General features: G+C 57.4%; 2 protein-coding genes across 6 annotated transcripts in view; one reads left to right on the top strand and one right to left on the bottom strand.

Moving 5' to 3' along the window:
- Nucleotides 1–506: 506 nt before the first annotated feature.
- On the top strand, nt 507–5,630 carry UBALD1 (UBA like domain containing 1). 3 transcript variants are annotated; one of them, XM_043560670.1, is made up of 3 exons: nt 507–745; nt 4,165–4,227; nt 4,533–5,630. In XM_043560670.1, the coding sequence occupies exons 1-3, from the start codon at nt 626–628 to the stop codon at nt 4,884–4,886; spliced, it is 537 nt and encodes a 178-aa protein (XP_043416605.1). In that variant the 5' UTR covers nt 507–625; the 3' UTR covers nt 4,887–5,630. The 3 variants fall into 3 exon arrangements, with proteins under 3 accessions (XP_043416605.1, XP_043416606.1, XP_043416604.1); XM_043560671.1 differs by lacking the exon at nt 507–745 and adding an exon at nt 1,031–1,201; XM_043560669.1 differs by lacking the exon at nt 507–745 and adding an exon at nt 2,353–2,556.
- A 5,554-nt stretch (nt 5,631–11,184) lies between these two features.
- The window catches only part of CE3H16orf96 (chromosome E3 C16orf96 homolog), a 38,273-nt gene continuing 27,169 nt past the window's right edge, over nt 11,185–22,288 (bottom strand). Inside the window, exons 12-17 of one of the 3 annotated variants that reach the window (XM_043560666.1) lie at nt 20,914–21,006; nt 19,886–20,066; nt 19,658–19,760; nt 13,652–13,732; nt 12,704–12,905; nt 11,185–11,356 (exon numbers count right to left, since the gene is read on the bottom strand). In XM_043560666.1, coding sequence (XP_043416601.1) covers nt 11,341–11,356; nt 12,704–12,905; nt 13,652–13,732; nt 19,658–19,760; nt 19,886–20,066; nt 20,914–21,006 — 676 coding nt within the window. In that variant the 3' untranslated portion in view covers nt 11,185–11,340. Of the gene's footprint in view, nt 11,357–12,703; nt 12,906–13,651; nt 13,733–19,657; nt 19,761–19,885; nt 20,067–20,913; nt 21,007–22,288 lie in introns of those variants that run through there. The other 2 variants (XR_006294253.1, XM_043560667.1) reach the window with 2 other exon arrangements.

Here is a 22,288-nt window from a genome sequence, read left to right on the forward strand (position 1 = left end):
CCGCGCCATCCCATCCCCAGACGTAGTGTGTGTGTGGCTGAGCGCTAAGTCGGGGAGGGACCCGCATCAGGAGTGGGCGACGTGAACTTGTTGCTCTGGGTGTTGGGGTGGGGGACTGGAAGGCTTCCTGGAGGCGGTGACTTTCTGCAGAGCCCTTAAGGGCAGATTCATTCATCCAAGGAAGGAGTATTTTTTGGCGCCTATTGTGTGCCAGGCTTTCGGGTCTGTGTGTCCTAGAGCTGCCGATTTGTACCAAAATTCCTAGGGGACCCCCACCCCCAAGTGTGCGCCCACTCAACAGAGGGATGCCAGGCACACCGGGCAAAGACGCCAGCGGGCCCCGCCTGCTGGACCCCTGAGAGCGTGACGGCCCGCAGACACGGCCGCCCGCTTCCGCACACAGCAGGGGCAGAGTCCAGACACACCTCTTCGCGCCCCCCGGCCGGCCAGGCGGCGCGGGACTACATCTCCCAGCATGCCCCCGCGGCCCCGAGCCAGGCGAGGCTCGGTGAGTCACAGCCGCACAGTAAATATTTGTATTAGCCGGAGCCGGCTCGCTAATGGTGGACGCGTGAGGCGGAGGAGAGCGGCGGCGGGAGGCAGCGGGCAGCGCGGCGGCGGCGCCATGTCCGTGAACATGGACGAGCTCAAGCACCAGGTCATGATCAACCAGTTCGTGCTGACGGCGGGCTGCGCGGCCGACCAGGCGAAGCAGCTGCTGCAGGCGGCCCACTGGCAGTTCGAGGTGCGCGGCCGGGCCGGGACCGGGGACCGGGGGTCCGTCCCGCCAGCCACGCGTGTTTGGGTCGGTGTGGACACGTGCTGGTGCGCGCTCCGCCCGGGCCGGGGCCGCGCACTCGGCCCGGTGTCCTGGCGTCCGCGCGCCCCGTTGGCCGGGCCGCAGCGCGCACACGCGGCGTGCGGGTCCGGCCGGGCGGTGCGGCCGCGTCTACGCGGTCCCCGGAAACGCCGCCCGCGCGGGAGGGGCGGCCCGCCCCCACCGGGGCCCGAGATCCCCGCCCCCCCGAGCCCCCCGGCGGTCGGGATGCGGGGTCCCCCCTCTTTTGTTCGGGTAACGGCCAGGGCGGGGCGTCGCCGCGGCCCGGACGGACAGTCGGCGGGCGGCCGGAAGGAGGACGCCCCGGGCTGGGGCCGAGTTGGGCGCGCGCCGCCCCCACCTCGGGAGCCGCCTGCTGGGACGGGGAGCTCGGGCCCGTGGGCAGAGCCGCCCCGCACGAGTGGGTTTGAGGGTCTGCGTGCCCAGTGGACAGCTCGGCGGCGCGTGTGTCCACGTACATGTGCATTTGTATTTACGCACGCGCCACGCTACGTGTGGGCATGTCGGCGTGTGTGTAAACACGCAGTCCACCCGGCGCGCGGGTGCGGGCTGTGTGCTCCGTGTACACACACGTCGCCGTTTTGCAGATGGTGCCCACGCGTGTACACACACGAGTGTACGGGTGCTGTGCTGGGAGCCCCACACTACAGCTACGAGTGTGCATCTGTGCACCCCGCCCTAGAGGCGTGTTCGGGTGGCCTCCTCTGTGCTGGCAGATGAATTTACCTGCACAGTGCACAGCATGGTTTACACGGTTCGGTGGCTTTTCGGTCAGCTGGGTAGGAGGTGGGGCTGCCCCAGTCAGGACCCCACCCACCAGGCCTCCCTGACCCACAGAACACTAGTGCCCACAGCTTGTGCTGCCAAGAGGCCACCTGGCTTTGCCTAGCTCAACTGCCCCAGAAATAACCCAGGGTGGTATCTAGGGAAGAGGCCAGAGTCCTTGAGCTCCACCCCTCACAGGTGTAAGGTCACAGCTCAGACGGTGTCTGTGCCCTGCCTGCTGGGAGCCTGGTTTCCTGATGGGGAGCCATCCCAGGAAAGGTGTTCGGGCCTGCAGGGGATACACTGAGGACTCTAGGACTCAGCTTCTTAAGAATGGGATGGGGGATCAGAATTCCAGCCCAAAGGTTTGGACAGCCTGGGGAAGCAGTGGCCTATCCAGCCAGGGGAATCTTTGCTCACACCTTTCTACCCGTGCTCTCAGCAGGGACCGCCGACCCTGTGTGGTCTTCACACAATGTGGGAGGTTGCTCTTTCTGGGCAATTCCCTTTCCTCCTCTGGCCTCAGTTTCCTCCCTACCTCCAGCGTGGGAGTTGATCTCTACAGCCAGTGGCCACTCCCTTGTGCCCACCACCCCCAGGGCCTGCAGCCCCACCCTGCAGGAAGCTCCCTAAACAGCCTGTTTGTCTCAAGGGCTAGATGTGGCAAAACTTGCAAAACCACATTCACGGCAGTTTGCTTGAGTCCCACATCTGCACACATGGCTCCCTCCCTGCTTGGGGCTGGGCGGGCAGGTGTCTGGTGGAAGGGCCTGGCCTGTCTGGACTCTCAGCCCAGCGCAGGGAGCCTGGCACCAGCTGGGCTGTCACTCAGCACGAGTTGGTGTCGCTCCACCACACGAATTAAAAGTGTTGCTTTGAGGATTGAAATGCCTGGGGGAGACCCTGTCCCCAAGAGGGGCCGGAGCTGCCTGCAGTTTTGGTGGCCTCCTGAGGTAGGAGCCATATGCTTCGGGCTCGCGGAGTTTCCGTTTCACATCTGTAAAGTGGGGGATATGGATACTAGGGAGGTTTACTTAAGGTGAAAATGGGTTGTGAACCCCCAAACCTTAGGTCCTTGCGTGAGAGTGAGTGAGGGGCTCCCCGGGGCTACTCTTTCTGTACCCTCCCCCGCAGGCTCACAGTGTTTTTGGGTCACATCTCTGTGATTCAGGTGTTAATGAGGACAGGAGGCTGCTGGGGGAGGGGACCTGTGTGTTTAAGTGGTGGTGCTTTAAGGTAGCAGCGGTGCTGGAATCCTCACTCAAATGGCCTTTGGATTTGCTGTTGGGAAGGAGTAGTTGGGGTGTGTCCCCTGGGGCTCCTGGGTGGGAAGGAGTCCTGAGGAGGCGCTTAGAGACCAGCACCCACCCCAGCCTGTTCCCACACCCTGTCTGGGGACACTGGGGTAGGGCATCTACAGCAGGAAATTCCCAGAAAAATTCATTTGAATGTAAAAAAATAACAAAACCCCAGGGCAAGCCCTGGGAGCCAGCTTGGGTTTCTGGCTGTGTTGGAGGCGGGGGAAGGGATTGGGTCCGGGCTGGGCTGGGGAGGGTGGTGAGCCTGGGGGTGGGGGGGGCTAGTGATGGAGGGCAGCTGGGGCTGGGCCTGGGCCTGGGCCTGGGCAGGGCCCGGCAGACCCTTCACACACTCCCTCACCCAGCACTTTCGCAAGAGCAGCTGGTTCCCTTATTCTCCTCAGTGCCCCTCCTGCAGGGCCCCAGCCAGGACAGACCAAATGCAGCACCTCCCTCAGGGCTCCTGGAGCCCCCTCTCCCCGGACCTTTGTCTGACACTCTGCCCCCTCCCGCTCCCCTTCGCACCACCCCAGGTGCCCGACCGCATGTCTGCCATCCCCCTGCTCTGACACCTTAAGAACATTCTGAGGGAGGCTTGGGTGAGGGGGCCAGCGAGTGCAAAACCCAGGCCATCCTACTTAATTCTGGCTCTCTCAGCTGGAACTGGGGTCTTAAGAGGTTACTGCGGCAAGGGACGGGAATGTGGAAGCCACCTGGTCCGGTCTCCTTGTGGTGCATTTGGAAACACTGAGGCCCAGGTCATGGCAGGCTCCTGTGGCCAGCCAAGGAGAGGGACAGGTGGGTCACAGACTTAACATCTGGGAACTTTTGCTGTTCCCTGGCTCCTAGATGAGGAGATTGAGGCTCAGATTAGGGAGCTGCCACCCATGGAGTTGGTGACTGTCTGGCTCAAATCTCCCAAATCAACAGCTGATCTCTGCTAAAGGCCTTTCCCTGTGACACCAGGAAGGGGTGCTGCCTGCTCCCCTCCCGAGGTCACAGTGCAAGCTGGAGGGAGGCAGGCAGTGTGAGGGTCTTCACCGCCTGCCAGACCTGCCTGGGAGCCTGTGGCGCCTCCTTGGGAGGTGGCGTGCGTTGAGTTGTGACAGACACACTGCTTACACTCACTTCTCTCCCTCGGTAGCCAGGCTCAGGGCCACTCCAAGCCCCAGAGATCCTGGGAACGAGGGCGGCGCAGGTCCATGGAGGGGGTGGGGGTGGGGGGCCGGAGGGTAATTGAGCTTGGGCCCTTTCTTCCCACAGACGGCCCTCAGCGCCTTTTTCCAGGAGACCAACATCCCCTATAGCCACCACCACCACCAGATGGTAAGTGTCCCTCCACTCCCCGGGGTGCTAGGGGGTGCTCCTGGTACAGGGCAGGGGAAGGAAGCCGCCGTGGCTCTCCGCAGTGTAGAGGCCGCTGGCTCGCACGGGAGGGTCCTCCGGGGACATGGCCCGTGGGTCTGGAGCCCCCAGCTAGGGGACTGTCCTACGAAGCCAGCTGCATCCAGGGAAGAGGCACAGAAGCTCCCAACGGTGGCTGGGTGTGTGCCTGCTCCTAGGAGGCAGTGGGAGGCCGGGGGCTCCCGGAAAGGGGTGCTCACCCCCCACTCTGTTCTTCCCCCCAACAGATGTGCACTCCTGCCAACACCCCCGCCACGCCCCCCAACTTCCCCGATGCCCTCACCATGTTCTCCCGTCTCAAGGCTTCCGAGAGTTTCCACGGTGGCGGCAGTGGCAGCCCAATGGCCGCCACGGCCACGTCCCCCCCGCCGCACTTCCCCCACGCCGCCACTGGCAGCTTCGCGGCACCCAGCTGGCCGACCGCGGCCTCGCCCCCAGGGGGGCCACAGCACCACCAGCCACAGCAGCCGCCCCTGTGGACTCCGGCACCCCCTTCCCCAGCGTCAGACTGGCCGCCCTTGGCCCCCCAACAGGCCGCCTCAGAACCGAGGGCCCACCCCGCCATGGAGGCCGAGAGATAAGGGAGGCCCCTCCCCCCTCCCGGAGGCCAGGACCCTGTGGGGCGGGGGAGAGGATGTCTCCGCGGGCCCCCTTCACCCTCCTCTGTCTGCACCCCCGTTCCCCGGAGCCCTGGAGAGGAGAGACCGGACCCTGGTGCCAGCACACAGGCCGCCCGCGCGCAAACACGGAGGCGCAGGCCCGCGGCACCCAGCTTGCATGGATGTGGTTCAGAATCGTCTTGGTGCTGGTGGACGGAACTTCAGAGAACAAGCAGCCTTCCCCAGAGGACTCGCTCGCCCTGCCCCACCCCAGGGGGCTGCGGAGAATCGCCACAGCAGCGGAGACTTGGCTGGCTCCTGCCTTGGAGCTCCTTGGGGGCCAGCAGGCCTATATCCCCACCCTCGGGAATGCAGAGCCTTCTCCGCATGTGTGTGTGTAGCTGTGTATGTATTTATATGTATGTCGCTCCTCAAGACGCAACCTAGTTTACAGGGCAGCTGGACTTTGCATGTTAGAGTGAGCCCCCAAACCCCTTGCCCGCCACCCCTCTCCCCAGGGCCCCGCCCCTCTCTCCCACCCCCTTGTCAGCCAGCCTTGCTGTTCCCTGCAGAGAAAAGAATTGTGGGAAACTCCAGGACTCTTCCCACCCATTCCCCAGCGCTTGCCTGCTGGGGCTGCCTGCATGCCTCCCCCAGAGCCCGGGGGTACCTCACACCCTTTCCCTTCCCCCTTTTAACAAAAGAGAAGAAAAGAGTTCAAACTACCACCAGGCTTTGTGGTCTTGCCTCGTATCCTAAGCTTTGCTGCCAGCTGGCTCCATGAGGAGAGGCAGGGCACTGACAGAGCCCAGACCCCACCCCCACCCCCCCAGTCCTGCCTGGCTCCACACTGCTGCTGTCTCTTGCTGTCTTTTCAACCATAACGTGGCTCTGGAATCTTCCTGCCCATCCAAGGTTCTTCCCAGGAAGTTCATTTCTGGCCAGTGTTCCCAGAATCCCAGCCCTCCTGCCCATCCTTCCCCTGTCCGGCTGGACTGATCCTGACCTCCAGGGCTAACGACTCCTTCCAGTCTGCTTGGGTTTCACATAAGGACCTTTTTTTGTGTGTCTTTAGGGCCCCAATGGCTGGCTGCAGGCTGCAGGCTGGACACTCCAAGCCCAACCTCCAGCAAACATGCCTGGTAGGGCAGGGCCCTCCCCTGGGGAGCCGCAGACCACAGTGCCCGTGGTCAGATAGCAGGCTTCTGCGCAGAGCCAGTGGGGGCTCGTGACAGGAACAGGACAAGCCCAGGGCAGAGTCCAACCTGCAACTCAGACCTTTTGTCACTAAGGAGACCGGCAAACCAGGGAGAGCAGATGGGATCCCAGGCTGCTCCTGAGCTGGGCTGGGACAGACACCTGCTCTCACCCCAAGGGAGAAGCCAGGGATGCCCCACTCTGTCCCCTCCCCCTCCCCCCACAGCTGCCCACGCTGGGGGATACGGTTCCCAGGGCAGCCTCAGCCTTGCACCCCTTGTGAGGGACTGGGCTTTGGGGAAGGAGGGAGGCCACGGTCTCTGCCCAATCCTCAGTAGAGGCAGATCTCACTCCCTAACCTAGGATGGCCCACCTGGCGCCCAGCCCCTCAGGTGCCCCCTTCTGCGGATGATGACTGGGTTGGAGAGTGTCTTCTGTTGCAGAAGGTCTCCTGTTTGATGTCTCTGCACTCCTCACCGCAGTCCTGCCCTTGCGCCCAGGGATGAGGATGCTCCTGTGCTGGTGTCGCCACTGCTGCTCCCTGGCCTCCCCAGCTTTGTCTCCACCCTGCTGGACCCTGGACGGGCTCCTGGTTGACTGTACCCTCTGGGTGTCACTGAAGACTGACCACTGGGCCCCCGCCCAAGCTGTTGCTTAGGTCTTGGAGTTGTGTCCTCATCTTGAAACCCACCCTTCTAAGGGCCTTCCTCTTGAAGTCCACTGGGCCCCCGCCCAAGCTGTTGCTTAGGTCTTGGAGTTGTGTCCTCATCTTGAAACCCACCCTTCTAAGGGCCTTCCTCTTGAAGTCCAGAGGCGGGGGCACAGCTGTTTCTGGGGTGCGTGTGGGGAGGGTAGGGAGGGGCGGGATGGATAAGAGTGAGGACATCTTGGGCCCTCCTGAATCTTCGCTACCGCTGCTGCTCCGTTCTTTTTGATGAGGGAAAATTCTCAGATAACTGCCACACCCCCCTCAAGTGGTGGGAGAAATGCAGAGACAAGTATGTGTTTATGGGTTACCTGCTGCGGAGGGGTGAGTGTGCCTGGGCTGCCCCAGGGAATGATGACTGTGTCAGAGGCACCAGAGAGCCAGGGCTCCATCTAGAATTTGCACTCCTGGAGACATAGGAGGCTCTACCCTGGGCGGCTACACAGTCTGGTCCCCAGACCAGCAGCACCACCTGGGAGCTTGTTAGAGGTGCAGGACCTCGAGCTCCACACTGAGAAATGTTCCTCCACGACATCTCTACTCAGTGCTGATCTATTGGAGGTGAGGTGCATTTTTCTGTTCCTGGGCGACTGCCATGGGCTGTGCCTGGAGGTCGCAGGTGGTCACCTCAGGCCAGAAAGGACTGGGAGTTCCTGTAGGCCGTGGCTTTCCAACTGGGGCACTGTGGACATTTGGGGCTGGCTCACTGTCTGCTGGGAGTGTCTTGTGCCCTATGGGATATTGACCAGCATTTTGGCCTCTACCCGCTAGACGCCAGCAGCATCTCCCAGTTGTGACAACCAAAAACGTCTGTAAACATGGCAGAATGTCTCCTAGACCTGTGGTTCCCATGGCTGGCTGCACAGTAGAGCCTCCTGGGAGCTCTGTAAAAAGACAAACCATAGACTCCCAGACCCCACGGCATCAGAGTCTCGGGGGGGAAGGCTCGACGGTATAATTTTAAACGTTCCCCAGGCTATTGGTTGATCGGCTTGGGAATAAAAATTACTTAATCGTACATGTTGAAAGGGTGAACTTAACAGAGCGTCACAGCTGTTACTAAAACAGCTCTCAGGTGATTGGGATGCGGAGCCTCAGTGCGCCCCCCCCCCCCCACAGCAACTGGGAGCCACCAGCCTTGTGACCCCCAAGTTTGTGGGGCGTGAAGGTCCCCTGGGTGCTTGAGACAACTGTTCTGGAGGAGAGCCCAGGAATTTGATTCTCCCTAGGTGCCTCAGCCAAGGTGGGTACCTGGACAGGAGGGGGCAGAGAGCAGGGTTGGAGCTAGGGCCGGGGGCTCTAGTACTTTCCAGCAATGCAGAGGCCCTGCCAGGTGTGCCAGGATCCCCTGGTCTGAACATTCCCCCAGGCAAGGGAAAGGCTGTAAAAGTGGGCCAAACTCAAAGGGAAGCCAGAGGTGGGAACAGAGAACCTGGAACCTTCTTCAACTTTCCCAAGCCGGAAGCTCAGAAGCAAAGTCGAACGAGTCCGTAACTGTCTATTAACATGTTCAAAGTGTAAGTTGGCTGAAAAGCAAAGGTACTGGGTGCATGAGTGGAAGGGAACAGACACGGCCATCCTTGGCTGTCCACCTTGGCACCTCCTTGGACCTGGCCTTGTCACCTAAAAGCCCAGCGTCTTCTGGGCATGGTCACCCCCTACCTGCCTGCCAGACTTGAGCTCAAATGACTGTTTCCAAAGTTCTGCTCTAAAAAACCCTGTCTGCATCCTTGAAGTGCTTGAAAGGACAATTTGAGCTCCGAGTATCTCATTCCTGAAGAGTGGATGTGGCAGCACGTGGGATGGTCTAGCCTCCCCAGGTGATGAGCAGTGGGTGCATCTTTCCGGTCTGCCGTTAAAGCACCTGGGCATGCTAATTTGGGGCTTTGCAAACCCATAGTCCCCTGACATGTGCAGCTTGGCTCAAACAATGCTCCATCTCTCTCAGGATGGCCTGCCGACATTTAATCACTGGAGTCTGCACAAAAAGTCTCACTTCTGGCCGATCTTGGAAATAAACAGCTGGCCCGGGTTCCTGCGAGGTCACAACGGGCTGAAGCTGACCATCAGAGGGGGGACCCAGCCAGCCTGCCTGTCATCAGTCAGCCCCCTCCACTGGCCACAGACGTGTGTCCAGTTCCTGTCTCCAAATCGGGATCTGGAGGGGATCTTGTTTTTCACCAGGAAGAGCTTCAGAAGTAAAAGCCCTGCTCCGCGGGGACGGAGGGGGGCACCTGGTAGATGGAGACGCTAAAACGCTTTCTGTGGGCAGGCAGGGCTCCTCCTTGAGACAGCTGAAAAAAGGGGCTTGTTGTTTGGATTCTCTCGGATGAAAGGGATGTTCCCAGGGTCTTCCCGGGGTTCTCTAAGAACACGTTGTGTCCGGCTGCAGGAAAGCATGGTGTCCCCAAGGCCGGCCCCCGAGTCCGGCAGTGGGCAGGGCTGCCACGGCCCTGGAGGTCTCTGAGGGGCTTTTACGTCAGGACTCCTCTGAGGACAGATGAGTGCTTTGAGGCTGGTTACTTCCCGGGGCCAGTGCTGGGGAGGCCGCCTGTGCCGACAAAAGCAGATCTCTTGATGCGAGGTTCTTTGCAATTCCTGCCTTTGGGAAGGTCTCTGGTTGCTTAGCCACAGCTTATGTTTGGGCGATATGTGTTTCATAGGAGCCTTAGGAGAACTCAGCTCCTTTAGGGGAGGGGGGCGCTGGGTCCTCTCAGACCCACTCCCAGGCTGGCCGAAGGCGTGTCGGGGGCACAGCACGAGGTGCTGGGAACCCGATGGCAGCGATCTGCTCTGCTCTCGGGGGCCGTTTCTCCTCTTCTGGGGGATAAGAGCTGCACGTGTTGGTGGGGTCGTTTTCCGTGGATCCTGAGGAAGCCACGAGCAAGATGAGGGGGACTGCGAAAAGAAGCCTTTCTCTGGCGGTTGTGTGTTGGTTTGGTGGTTCTCTGCCTACAGCCCCCAGAACCGCAGCGAGTTGGGGGTCAAGCCAGGGACACCAGTGTGCGCTGATTTTAGTGGAGGAGGTCCCTGCACAGAAGGCCGGCCCTTCCAGCACCTCAGCTCTCCGCTGTTGGCGACTTGCCTTGGGAACCGGCTCTCGGTTGTTTATACCTTAGAGTTACGGAGTTCGTCGTCTTTGGAAGGTAGAAATGTTCAGTGACCCTTTCACCTGCAGCGGTGGGCTGTGGGCCGTGTTGGGGGTGCAGGGTGGTCGTCAGTCAGCATCTCCTTTCCAGCAGCCCCTCAAAGCAGGACCCTCCGCTTGGCAAGAGGCCTCTCTCTCCCCCTCCTGCCCAACTCATTTTGCAGCCCCACACCAGGCCAGCCCGCATGACTGGCACGGTTGGTTCCCTTCCTCCTGGTCCAGCCTGGTACGGCCGCTGCATCCCAGGCCAGGAACCATGTCCCCCTGGCAGAGGAGGAGGCTAAACCCAGGACCTCCTGAGATTCCCACTCTGCTGACCCCATCTTGGTTCTGTCTGCTCCCCAGGCACCTTTCCCTGCTGGCCTGGGGTGGCTACTTCCTGAGCACCTCCCTCCCAGTTCCCTGCAGGCCCCACCCTCTGGGGTTGGAAGAGGGGAGGGGCAAGGATTCTGCCTGCAGCTCCCATCTGGGACCAGACCAAAAGCTGGCTTGTTCCCCCACAACCCCTATGGGGGACAGGACTGTCATCCTCTGGCATCGCTCCCGGCTGGCTGCTGTTGGGTATCCCCACCTTCCAAAACACCAAGGAGCCTGTCGGGGGCAAATGGTTACACCGTGACCTCCTTGGGCCTCACTCCTCAATGCCTGAGCTACAGGAACCAACTCAGGCACGATTCCCTCTGTAAATCTGAGAAATGGCTGGGAAGACAGCTTTGCGGGGGCCAGCGGGGATGGAGAGGAGGGTCTGAGAATCCTGCCTGTGTGGGTGCCTGAGGGTCAGGGCTGCAGGGGACAAGCCTGGCATGGGACGCTTTGCCTGAGTCCGGGCTGCACCTCTCTTTCCTGACGTGGGAGGTGATGGAAGTTGGGGACCTCATACCCGTGAGCAACACCCAAAGAGGACAGCTCCTGGCCGGGCGCTGGAGAGCTGAGGCCTCCCTGAGCAAACCTGGGCCAATCACATCACTACCCCTGCCCCCAGACCTCCGATCTTCCCAGAACACAGGGCTAGGGCAGGCTCAGGACACTTTGCCGTGGTGGGAAATGTGGCAGAGGCAAGAAGCTTTGCTGTTGATTCTCTGCTGGGACTCAGCCAGGGTGGTTCTGGCCAGCGGCTCTGGGAGGTTGACCTTGGGGTGGGGGCCTGAGTAGGGACCAGCAGGTCCACCCACCCACGTGGGGCAGACAAGGCCCCCTCTGCAGGGGGTGCCAGGCCAGTCACCCTCATCCACGGTCAAAAAAGTGAAAGATTTTATTATGGGGAGAACGTGCCAAAAATACTCATCTGTGATACGGGGGTGGGTGCAGGGTCCAGGACTGCACCAGCCGGTGCCCCCCAAGGTGTCTGGGACAGGTAAGTCACCCGGGTCAGGAAAAGCTTGGCCTCATTTAGACACATTCCTTGGGGAAAGAAAAGAGAAGTCAGGGGCTGGGAGTGGTCACAGGTGAGGAGCTGGGGACACGGCCGGGAGACCATCACGAAGGGGGTAGGCAGGCAGCATTCCCAGACTCTGATGGCCTCCAGGTCCAGGGCTCCCACTCCATGCCAGCACTCTGGCTCCCCCAGAGCAGACCCCTGGGCAGCTCCCTCCCCCGACTCCCTTGCCCACTCAGCCGCCCTCCCCGGGGCCTCCAGTGCATGGTGGGGTGGGGTGGGGGGGTCATGCCCCAAAACCATACAGGGAGAGATTGTGAAATGTGGAAGACGTGTCAGAAGTATGAAAAGCATAGTGGGCACAACTAGCCAGAGCCATGGAGTGGACAGGGAGAGGAAGAGAAGGGGAGAGGCAAGGAGCGCAAGCAAGCCGGGCGTGTCCAATGCTGGGAGGCAGGTATGCGCCCTCTGCGGTCCTGGGCTGCCCCCTAAATTGCCAGATCAGGTCATCATGACCTCCCAGTCTGCTCCTCGCTCCACCAAGAGTATGGGCAGTCACCCCCCGGAAGAAACAGAAGGACGTCAAACAGGCGAGCGGGATTCTGGCCCTGGGGAAAGGGCAGCCCAGGGCGTTCCAGGGGCCTCTGCTCCCAATTCCTCGAGGACTGGCCAAAACGTAAACATCAACAATCAGGTTTTAAAAATATCCAATGCATGACTATAATGACTGGTGGGAAGGATCAGCATGAAATACAAAAGGAGGCACACAGTAATATTTGGCTCCCATGAGGAAAGTGGTCTGGTCAGAAATAACGGCCCCCAAAGAAAACATACGTCGGCAGTAGCTGTACTAGGAACTGATTCTGATAGAATCATTTCGGCAAAATAAAAAAGGAAAGTGATTGTTTTTAAAAGCACATTAGCTGTTGTATTGAAGACTGGTCAAGGAATTATGTTGGCTCAGTGGAAAATTCAATCTAGAGAGCTGTGTTCTCCACGAAGTGCAGGATAAAAAAGGATTGTGTTGTGTGTGTATGTATAGAGTTAAGGGGCGTCCGAGTCTTGATTTCAGCTCAGGTCATGATCTCGCGGTCATGAGATCAAGCCCCGCGTCAGGCTCTGAGCTGACCGTGGAGCCTGCTTGGGATTCTCTCTCTCTGCCCCGCTTCCTCGCTCACTCTCTGTCTCTCTCTCAAATAAACTTAAAAAAAAACACAAATAAAAACAGCCACTGAGTCAAAATCAGTCCCTTATGGAGGCCTTTCACCCATGTCCAGGTCCCCTGCACCCTCCTCAGGCTGAGCTCAGGGCCCAGTCTCTGCCAGCAGGGGGAGAGGAGGGATGAAGGGAGGGGTGAGGGACGCAGGGCTCACGGGTTGGCAGGCTGCGTGCTGGCTCGGGACTCGAGGCGCAGAGGTCGTGTGTGCCGGGCAGGCCGCAGGACCTGCTGGGGGTCCCCCTGGGATGGCGTCAGTGGTGGCAGCAGGGGCAGGGGCGGCAGCGATGGAGGCCGAGCTGGCATCGGAGGCTGGGAGCCTGAGGTGGCTGAGCACACACTCTTGCGGGGGTGCAGGCCTGAGAGAGGCAGGAGAGACGATGCTGTGTCCCAGCAACAATCATGGGGCAGGTGGGGGGGGTGGGGGACGGCTGGCCTGATGGGTCATACCCATTAAGTAGACAAGACCGGAAGTGCTTTCCCATGGCTCACCCCGTCCCAGACACACCCTAAAGTTCCCCCGGGGATGACTCCAGATAAATGACGCCACAGTCGGATGCTCAAGTGCACATGAACGTGGAATCCAGGGTCAGGGTTGCGGTGCCGCAGCTCCGCACTGTGAGCCGGGAGAGTAGTGCACACCCACCCAACTGGGCCAAGGACGGCGTGGATGAGAAGGGAGAGAGCGCAGCACAGGCTGTAAAGCATCCGCAGGTACCTGGTACGTGGTGATGGCAATCAGAGGAATCCCCCAGCCCAGCTCATGGGGCCCCAGGCAGAGAGGCCCAGGATGGCGAATGGGCCCCTCATCCCACCCCTGCAGCTAGGGGACAGACACCTGGTCTCGGCCCCCTGGATGGTGCTTGGCCAGGAAGCCCGGCTGAAGGGTAAACCAGGAGCCCAGGATGGCTTGAAGCCATGGCCAGGGAGCTGGGTGCTTGGCAGGGGGATGGGACACCTGAGGGGACTTCTTGGACCTGGCATACACAGAGCAGGTGAGAGACGGATGAGGTGGGTCAGGAGCACCCCAGGCTGGGACGGGTGAGCCCCAGAGACCCTGCCAGGACCCCAGCTGGGCCAGGGTGTTCGGAGGGCAGGTACTCACGGGGGTAGATGGCACCAAACAAGGCACTCGGGCGTTCACGATCATACAGGCTTCGAGTTGGGGGATGCGGAACCTTCACAGCTTAGAGGAAAAGAAAGGAGAAGACAGAGGAATGGGTGAGGACTCTTGCAGAGTTCCGCCTGACCCCAGACTCCCCACTTGTCCTGCAAAGGCGCTTTCACCGTTTCCCAGACCTGCCCACCTTCTGCACACACCTGCCCCTCAGCCTCTCTTTTGTGGAAGATCCCTCCTCCCACCCAGAGTTTCTCAAGGCGTAGATGTTCTCCCTGGGGCCAGACCACGGCCTTCATGCCCCCACCCCCACCCTCTCATCCCTCACCTTGTGTGTGTGAATTTTTCTTTTTTTTGAGATAAAATTCACACAACACACAGTAAGTAACCTCTGTGCCCAATGTGGAGCTCAAAATCACAACCCCGAGATCAAGAGTCACATGCTCCACTGACTGAGCCAGCCAGGCGCCCCACAAAATTAACCATTTAAAGCCAACAATTCAGTGACATTAACGCTCATTCACAATGGTGTGCGACAACCACCTCTAGCTAGTTCCAGAACATTTCATCCCACCAGAAGGAAACCCTGTGCCCATGAAATATTCATGTCCCTTCCTCCCTCCCCCAACCGCTGGCAGGCACGAATCCGCTTCTTGTTTCTGTGATATTCCTGTTCTGGACCTTTCACAGACCAGGGATTGTACAACATTTGGCCTCTAGGATCTGGCTCCGTCCTTCACTTTTGAACCCAACACATCTCCTTCTCCCTATCCAGCCAAGAATCCCCATGACTGGCCACCCAGACCAAAGGCTGCACAAGAAGAGGGACCCTCAGGGTGAGGATGCGGGTGAGGGGAGGGCCCGGGCCTGGCTCTCAGGACGAGTTACAGGCACCAAGCTCCTTCCCACGACGGACACCAGATTGTTCCTTCTGCCTGGACACCTGTGTCCTTCCTGGCTGTCCTGACAATTCCTGCTTCGTGAGCTCACCAGGGACTCCTCCCTGGACATTCTCTCCCCAACTTCCGTGTTTCATCTTACTCAGTGAACTTTTTATCTATTTATATCCTATGGTCCTTCATGGGGTAAGAACTCTAAGGGGGCAGTAACTTTATTTTGACCACACTGGGTCTCCCCAGTGGTATCTAAAATATGCCTGACACCAAGAAGGGCTCAGGAATGACCAAATGAATGACCAGGGCCGTGTGGCAGCAGGATGTGCTCTGTGGACCTCCCTTTTAAGAAAGAATTCACTTTATACCATATGTTTTCACTCTTCTGTGGATCCTGAAAAACTTAACAGAAGACCATGGGGGAGGGGAAGGAAAAAAAAAAAAGAGAGGGAGGGAGCCAAACCATAAGACACTCTTAAAAACTGAGAATAAACTGAGGGCTGATGGGGGGGTGGGAGGGAGGGGAAAGTGGGTGATGGGCATTGAGGAGGGCACCTGTTGGGATGAGCACTGGGTGTTGTATGAAAACAATTTGACAATAAATTTATTATTTAAATAAATAAATAAATAAATAAATAAATAAATAAATAACCCAGGTCAAAAAAAAAAAAAAAAAAAGAAAAGAAAAAGAAAAGAAAAGAAAAGAAAGAAAGAAAGAAAGGACTCACTTTATAGCAGGCTTTCAACAACAGCCAAACCATGGAAAGAGCCCAAATGTCCATCAACTGATGAAGTGGTAAAGAAGATGTGGTTTTTCTATACAATGGAATACTACTTGGCAATGAGAAAGAATGAAATCCTTCCATTTGCAGCAATGTGGATGGAACTGGAGGGTCTTATGCTGAGTGAAATTAAGTCAGTCAGAGAAAGACAGATACCATACATTTTTACTCATATGTGGAACCTGAGAAACTTACCAGAAAACCATGGGGGAAGGGAAGGGGAAAAATAGTTTCAAACAGGGAGGGAGGCAAACTCATAAGAGACTCTTAAATACAGAGAACAAACTGAGAGTTGATGGGAGGGGGTGGCAGGAGAAAGGGGAAAATGGGTGATGGGCATTGAGGAGGGCACTTGTTGGGATGAACACTGGGTATTGTACGTAAAGCAATGAATCATGGGAACCTACTCTGGAAACCAAGAGCATGCTATACACACTGTATGTTAGCCAACTTGACAATAAATCATATGAAAGAAAGAAGGAAGGAAGAAAGAGAGAGAGAGAGAGAGAGAGAGAAAGAAAGAAAGAAAGAAAGAGAAAGAAAGAAAGAAAAGGAAGGAAGGAAGGAAGAAAGGAAGGAAGGGAAAAAAAACAACTCACTGTTCAGCTGCAGGGGTACAGGGAGCCAAGAGCCTCCAGCTGTTAGCACCTCAGGGGCTGTTAGCACCTCAGGCCAAAGACGGGAGCACAGGGCCTGGCCACTGGGGGTCTCTGCTTGCCTCCTCCCTTTCCTCCCTCCTCTTTGTTAACCACCCCACCCCCAAACCTCTTGCATTCCTAACTATGTCTTAAGGTCTGTATCTACTGTTCCTTGAGCCTGTACTAAGAACCAACTCCAGTGTGTTTTGTGGGTTCTGCGTAAAAGCAAATGCCCAATCAAGGGGCGCTCTCAGGCCCCCATTCTGATCACCAGGTGGCACCTGGATCCGTCCACAGGTCTCAGGCGGGACCAGCCAACCAGCCAACCAGTGAGGCTGTCATACTGCTTCCCTCCAAGGTGAGGGACGTGGGCCCAGGGCACAGGTTCGAAATCGAGACTCAGCGAGGCTTGGAAACAGGGTTCTGACCCAGCACTCTCCCTGAGGTCTTACTGATGCCCTGGATTCTGTAGGTCAGAATTCAAACTCGCCATCTGACCCCAACACCTGCTCCTTTTGGGCCCTCCTCTGTGGCTTTTCCACCTCTGCATAAGCCAGAAGCTGAGGAGCCATGAGGCTCTCAACAGGAGGGGACCCTGAGCTCTGGCAGATGAGACAGATTCTCCAGGGCTTGGAGGCAGATGCACAGCCTAGGCAGAGGTGGGAGACAGCTGGGCTCACTGAGAGACAAGCAAACAGTTCTGAGATGCTGAAGGGAGGGGCATACAGGGGACAAGCCCCCCCCCCCCCAGATCAGCCAAGGAGCCTGACTCTGGGGGCAATGCCCCTGAGATGTCCCTGTTCCAATCCCCAAAACCTGTGACTGTCACCTGACTTGGCAGAGGGGGACTTGGCAGATGTGATCAAGTTAAGGATCTCAAGACAGAGAGTATTCTGAATGATCTAGGTGACCCAATGGAATCACAAGGTTCTAAAGAGGAAGGCAGGAGGGTCAGAGAAGAGGAGGTAAGGACGGAGAGACACATCTTGAGCTGGAGGAAGGGGCTACAAGACAAGAAATGGGGTGAAAACAGTAAGGAAATGGTCTCCCCTAGAGCCTCAGAAGGAACTAGACCTGCTGATCCCTTGATTTTAGCCCTGTGATACTCATTTCAGATTGCTGATCTCCTGAACTAAGATAAAATAAATGTGGGTTGTTTTAAGCCACTCGGTTGGGGTAATTTGTTACAGCATCCATAGGAAACTCCTACCAACAGGTTCTGAGCTGGGGAGGGGCCCGGTCACTGTGCGTGTTTTAGGCAGTTCACCCAAAGCTGGTGAGGAGGCCTGAGGCTGGTGACGCCCCCCTGCCTGCCTCCTCCTACGTCCTGAGTCCTGCCTGAACTTAGCCTTCCTTCCAGGGCACTTCAAAAGTCAAGCCTGAGAACCACTAGCCTCGGGACGCCCACCACCCTCCTATGGGGACACGGCTCACTGGGGACTGACTGGGTGTTCCTCTGCCCCGGCCTGAGCTCCTGACTCAGTGCAAGCACCTGGAGGGCACAGGCCGGCCAGATGCCCTTCAGTGGCCCCCAGCTGGCAAAGAGCTGAGTAAATGGCAGGGCACGCTGGACAGTGATATGAACAGACTAATGCATCTGGGGCCAGGCTGGACCTGGGCAGGGCTCACAATGGCTCATTTAGGTTTAGATACTGAGTCCGTTTTGGATTAGAATGTTCTTTTGAGTAAATAAATGAGTGATAAGAGCAATCTGGTCAAAAGATCTGGCCACAGGCGGGTTTTGAACCAGCTTCTAAAAGTAGTTAGACTTTGTTGTCCCCAAGCAGAACAAAGCAGTTGAGGTGTCCTTGGATTCAGTCCTACTTTGCTGCGTGGGTCTCAAGAATGACTGAGCCATGGGGAGAGAAGCCCTGCCCTCTGGGTGACAGCCCAGGGGAGGTAGGTGGAGAGGGGCCCTGTCTAGTGCCTGAGTGGAGATAAGGGCTCCCCCACCTTCGAGCAAGCGGCCCTCACCTGCTCGTTGGTGCAATGCCTCACTGGGTTGTTGCCAGCTGAAAGGAGACGGTGCAGGCCTGGCAAGAACTCGGGGCTCATTAAATATTAGCCACCATGGTTATTACCCTGCCCGGTGACCCCTGAAGCTTAGCCTGAGTCCCCCTCCCAACAGCAGCCACTGCTGGGGGGTTGAGGCTTGTCCAGGGGGAGCCGGACCCATGCCGGGGGAATGCAGGGCTCAGATGGTGTCCTGACCTCCTGGGCCAGCGCAGGGACCTGTAGTGTGTTGAATGGTGGTCCCCAAAGAGATACGCTCCCCAGAACCTAGGAATGTAACCTTATTCGGAGAAAGGGTCTTCGCAGATATAATTAAGGATCTCGACCTGAGCTCATCCCAGGTTAAGGTGGGCCCTAAGCCCGATGACAAATGTCCTTCCAGGAGAAAAGGAGAAAACACAGGGATTAGGCCACAAGAAGACGGAGGCAGACGCTGGAGGGACACGGCCATGAGCCAAGTTACGTGTGGAGCCACTAGGAGCTGGAAGACGCAGGTAGAAGCCTGTCCCGGAGCCCTGGTTGTGAACACAGCACTGTGACAGCTTGATTTTGGACTTCCAGGCCCCTGAACTCTGAGAACTTCTTTTGTCTTAAGCCCCCCAGTTTGCGGCCATTTGTTGCATGTGTCCCAGGACACTAACGCGGGCTCTTCTTTGCCCAGCATTCCCAATAAAACAGTCCCATTTCCTTTTCTTGCATACCTGGTATTTAGTCCTCAAGTCATTGGGGACAAAGCAGGGTGAGGAAGAAAACCATGGGCAGAATTTAACCTTCCAGCCACTTTGGGACTCCAGGGTCCCTCTGCAATGGAGAAGTGTATGGCTCTTCCGGAAGGAGAAAACCCTCAAGAGTGGTACAGGGAGGTACCCCTTCTAGCATTGCTGGCCCATGTCTGGAGCTGAGGCCTGGAGTCCCGGGTAGGAGCCAGCTGGAGCAGGGGCTTTGATGCTGCAGCAATCAGAGTGACTGATCCATGTGTCCCCACCTAACCCAGTCCTCACCTACCTGGGACATTAGGACACAGGCCTCCAGTGTCTATGCTATCTCTTCATCATGCCCAACCCCTTCCCAGTCTCCATACCGCAGGGAGACTCACCTTCCTGACTCCCAATTGTGCCTGGCTTCTCCCCACCGCGGGCCTTTGCACCTGCTATTCCCCACAACCTGGACCACTTTCTTCCCACCCGACCCCTTCATCCAGCTTACCCTATTCCCTCATCAGATGTCTCTCCTTGGACTGGCATTCTCCTTACAACCCTCCCATCCTCAGCCCAGCGTCCTTCTTGGGGAGGCCATCTGGCGCCCCTCCCTAGGCCAGCATCCTTCGTCACCAGGGCGCTCCCCTCTGGTCAGCTATTCATTGCTATTGCTAACAATGGATCCTCCCCTTCAGGTTATTTGCTTACATTCTGTTTCTCCCACTCATGTGGAGACCCCGGGCAGCCCATCTTTCTTTGCTCCCCACTGCCTCTCCAGTGCCCGGTGCAGCACCTGGCATATAGTAGGGCTCCGTTTTTTTCAAGTAGCCGTGTGAAGGCCTCCTGCCACTTGAAGATCCCCAAGTCAGGGATGCGGCCAGCTCTGAGCCCTACCTGCACCTCCTCATGCTGCCCAGCAAAGCCAGGACATTGAGGGTGGGGGCTCCCCGGAAGGCCTGATACCCCTCACCTGCCAGCTCCTTCTCCACGCCCGTCGAAGGCTGTGCCCCATCCTGGTTGATCATTCGGCCCTTGTACAGGATCCCGTCCACTCCCAGAATGTCCACCTCGGCCTGTTAGATGGCCCGGGCCCCAGGTCAGGGAGAGTCCTTGCCTGCCTCTCCAGGACACACAGAGGCCAGGCAGAGCACGGCCTCCCCCGGGGGTCGCCCATGCCCAGGGCTTCTGCCGCACTCACTGTGTCATAGTCCAACACCTCAGGGTCCCCGTAGGGGTAGAATGTTGACAAGTCATAGGACTTGAACTTGAGGTTAGCATCATTGCCGGGGCCGTCGCCCCAGTCCTGCTGGGGTCCCAGCGCATCTAGACTCCTGTCCTGGTCTTCAAGATCCTGAAGCTGCTGTAGCTGCTGGTGTTCCCTGGGGTAGGACAGGTAGGACAGCAGCTGCTGGGAGACCCCTCTGCCCCAGAGGAGCAGCAGGGTGGGCCCAAGGGCCTGACCAATAGCAAGACAAGATTGGAATTTCTTCCAGCTTGAGTTTGAGGGGCCACTATGGGCTGGCGAGTGGATATGGACATGCACAGTTGGGGCAGAGGGGAAAAATCGAGTCCTGTGCTCCTCCAGACCCCACCTACCCCTGGGATCCCAGTCTGGCCTGCCAATGGAAGGCTTTGAACCTTTGATCTCAAGAAGGAATCAGGCACGGGAAGGTGGGGGGTGTCAGGCACAGGCCCCCCCATGGCCCTCCCCTTTACGTGGCTGTGATAGTTGTTCAGCCATCATTTCCCCACTTGGGCAGGTGGCTAAGTTATCTGAGCCTCAGTTTCTTCAACTATGAAGTGGGGTGATGACAGAATACACCTCAAAGGGAAGGCTTGAGGATTCACTGAGGTCAGGTATGCCCAAGCGCTCAGCGCAGTGCCCGCCTGGCCACACCAAGCCTGAGGCCACGGTCCTCGCTTATTTCCTCCAGCTGGAAGCAGGCACCTCAATCCTAGCTCATAAGAGTCATGAGACTTAAATGAGAACCCTTCCCCAGTCGTCTCGGCCCATAATAGATGCCCAGTAAATAAGCCCATCCCTCTCTGCGATTCTCTCCCAGGCCATCTGCTGCCCCAGCCACGGCTGTCCCAAAACGGCTCCCTTGCAGATGGCTGACAATGCCCTGGGACCGCCTTTGGATCCCGGGACTGGAGCTGACGTGTCTGCAGGGCTCCCGGGCCCCTGAGGACCCCCTCTACGGGACAGACCCCCAGCCCGCTCACCTCATCCGTTGCCGCTGCAGGTACTCATAGCTGTTGGCACTGGTGGGGCGCAGCCGCGAGAGGAGGTGGGCTTTGCGGATGGTGATGAGTTGCCTGTTGGGGGACAAGAGTTAAGTGGGAGGTGCAAGTGGCCAGCAGATGGCCCTGGGCTCCCTCCTCCAGGAAGCCCTCCCTTAAACCCAGCTGTCAAGTTTATTTATTGACTTTGAGAGAGAGAGAGAGAGAGAGAGAGAGAGAGAGAGAGAGAGCGTGAGCATGTATAAACAGGGGAGGGGCAGAGAGTGAGGGAGACAGAGGATCTCACGCAGGCTCCATGATGTCAACGCAGAGCCTGACGCAGGGCTTGAACCTACAAACTGTGAGATCGTGACCTGAGCTGAGACCAAGAGCTGGATGCTTTACCACCCTGAGCCACCCAGGCACCTCAAACCCAGCCTACTTTCTAGAGACATCTGCAGCATGGGGCCACTGCACAAGGGCTCTGAAGAGCCCCAGTGATCTTTGAAATGTCATAAAGAACAACCGTTCTGATTATAAAACTAAAAACCAGAATAGGTAAATCCTTGAAACAGAGAAGTTGGTGGAAATGCCCTGTTGCCAGCCGGAGTGGTGATTACACAATATTGTCAATGCACTAAATGCCACTGGCCTGTTCTCTCTAAAATGATTGATTTGCGCTATGTGTATTTTACCTAAACAACAACAAAAATGAAAACAAAGTAAAATATCAGCTTTCTGGGCAGCAGGAACTGTTGTACACTTTGATCTGAGAGGTGGTTATAAAGGTGTATACACACATACAAATTCACCAGGTTGCACCAAAAACATTCATATACTTTACCACATTATTTAAACCAGAATAACATCTTATTTTTTATAAGGTATCTTTTAAAAAAAATCTTAAAAAAATTTTTTTAATGTTTTATTTTTGAGAGATTGAGAGAGAGAGAGAGAGAGAGAGAGAGAGAGAGAGACAGAGGCGAGTGGGGGAGGGGCAGAGAGAGAGGGACACAGAAACCGAAGCAGACTCCAGGTTCCGAGCTGTCAGCACAGAGCCTGACGCGGGGCTCGAACTCACAGACTGTGAGATCATGACCCGAGCTGAAGTTGGATGCCTAACCAACTGAGCCACCCAGGTGCCCCTAAGGTATTTTTTTATTTTTTTAAAATTTTTATTATTTTTATTTTTATTTTTTTACGTTTATTTATTTTTGAGACAGAGAGAGACAGAGCATGAATGGGGGAGGGTCAGAGAGAGAGGGAGACACAGAATCTGAAACAGGCTCCAGGCTCTGAGCTGTCAGCACAGAGCCCGACGCGGGGCTCGAACTCACGGACCGTGAGATCATGACCTGAGCCGAAGTCGGTCGCCCAA

The sequence above is a fragment of the Prionailurus bengalensis genome, chromosome E3, assembly GCF_016509475.1.
Source record: "Prionailurus bengalensis isolate Pbe53 chromosome E3, Fcat_Pben_1.1_paternal_pri, whole genome shotgun sequence".
Lineage (NCBI taxonomy): Eukaryota > Metazoa > Chordata > Mammalia > Carnivora > Felidae > Prionailurus > Prionailurus bengalensis.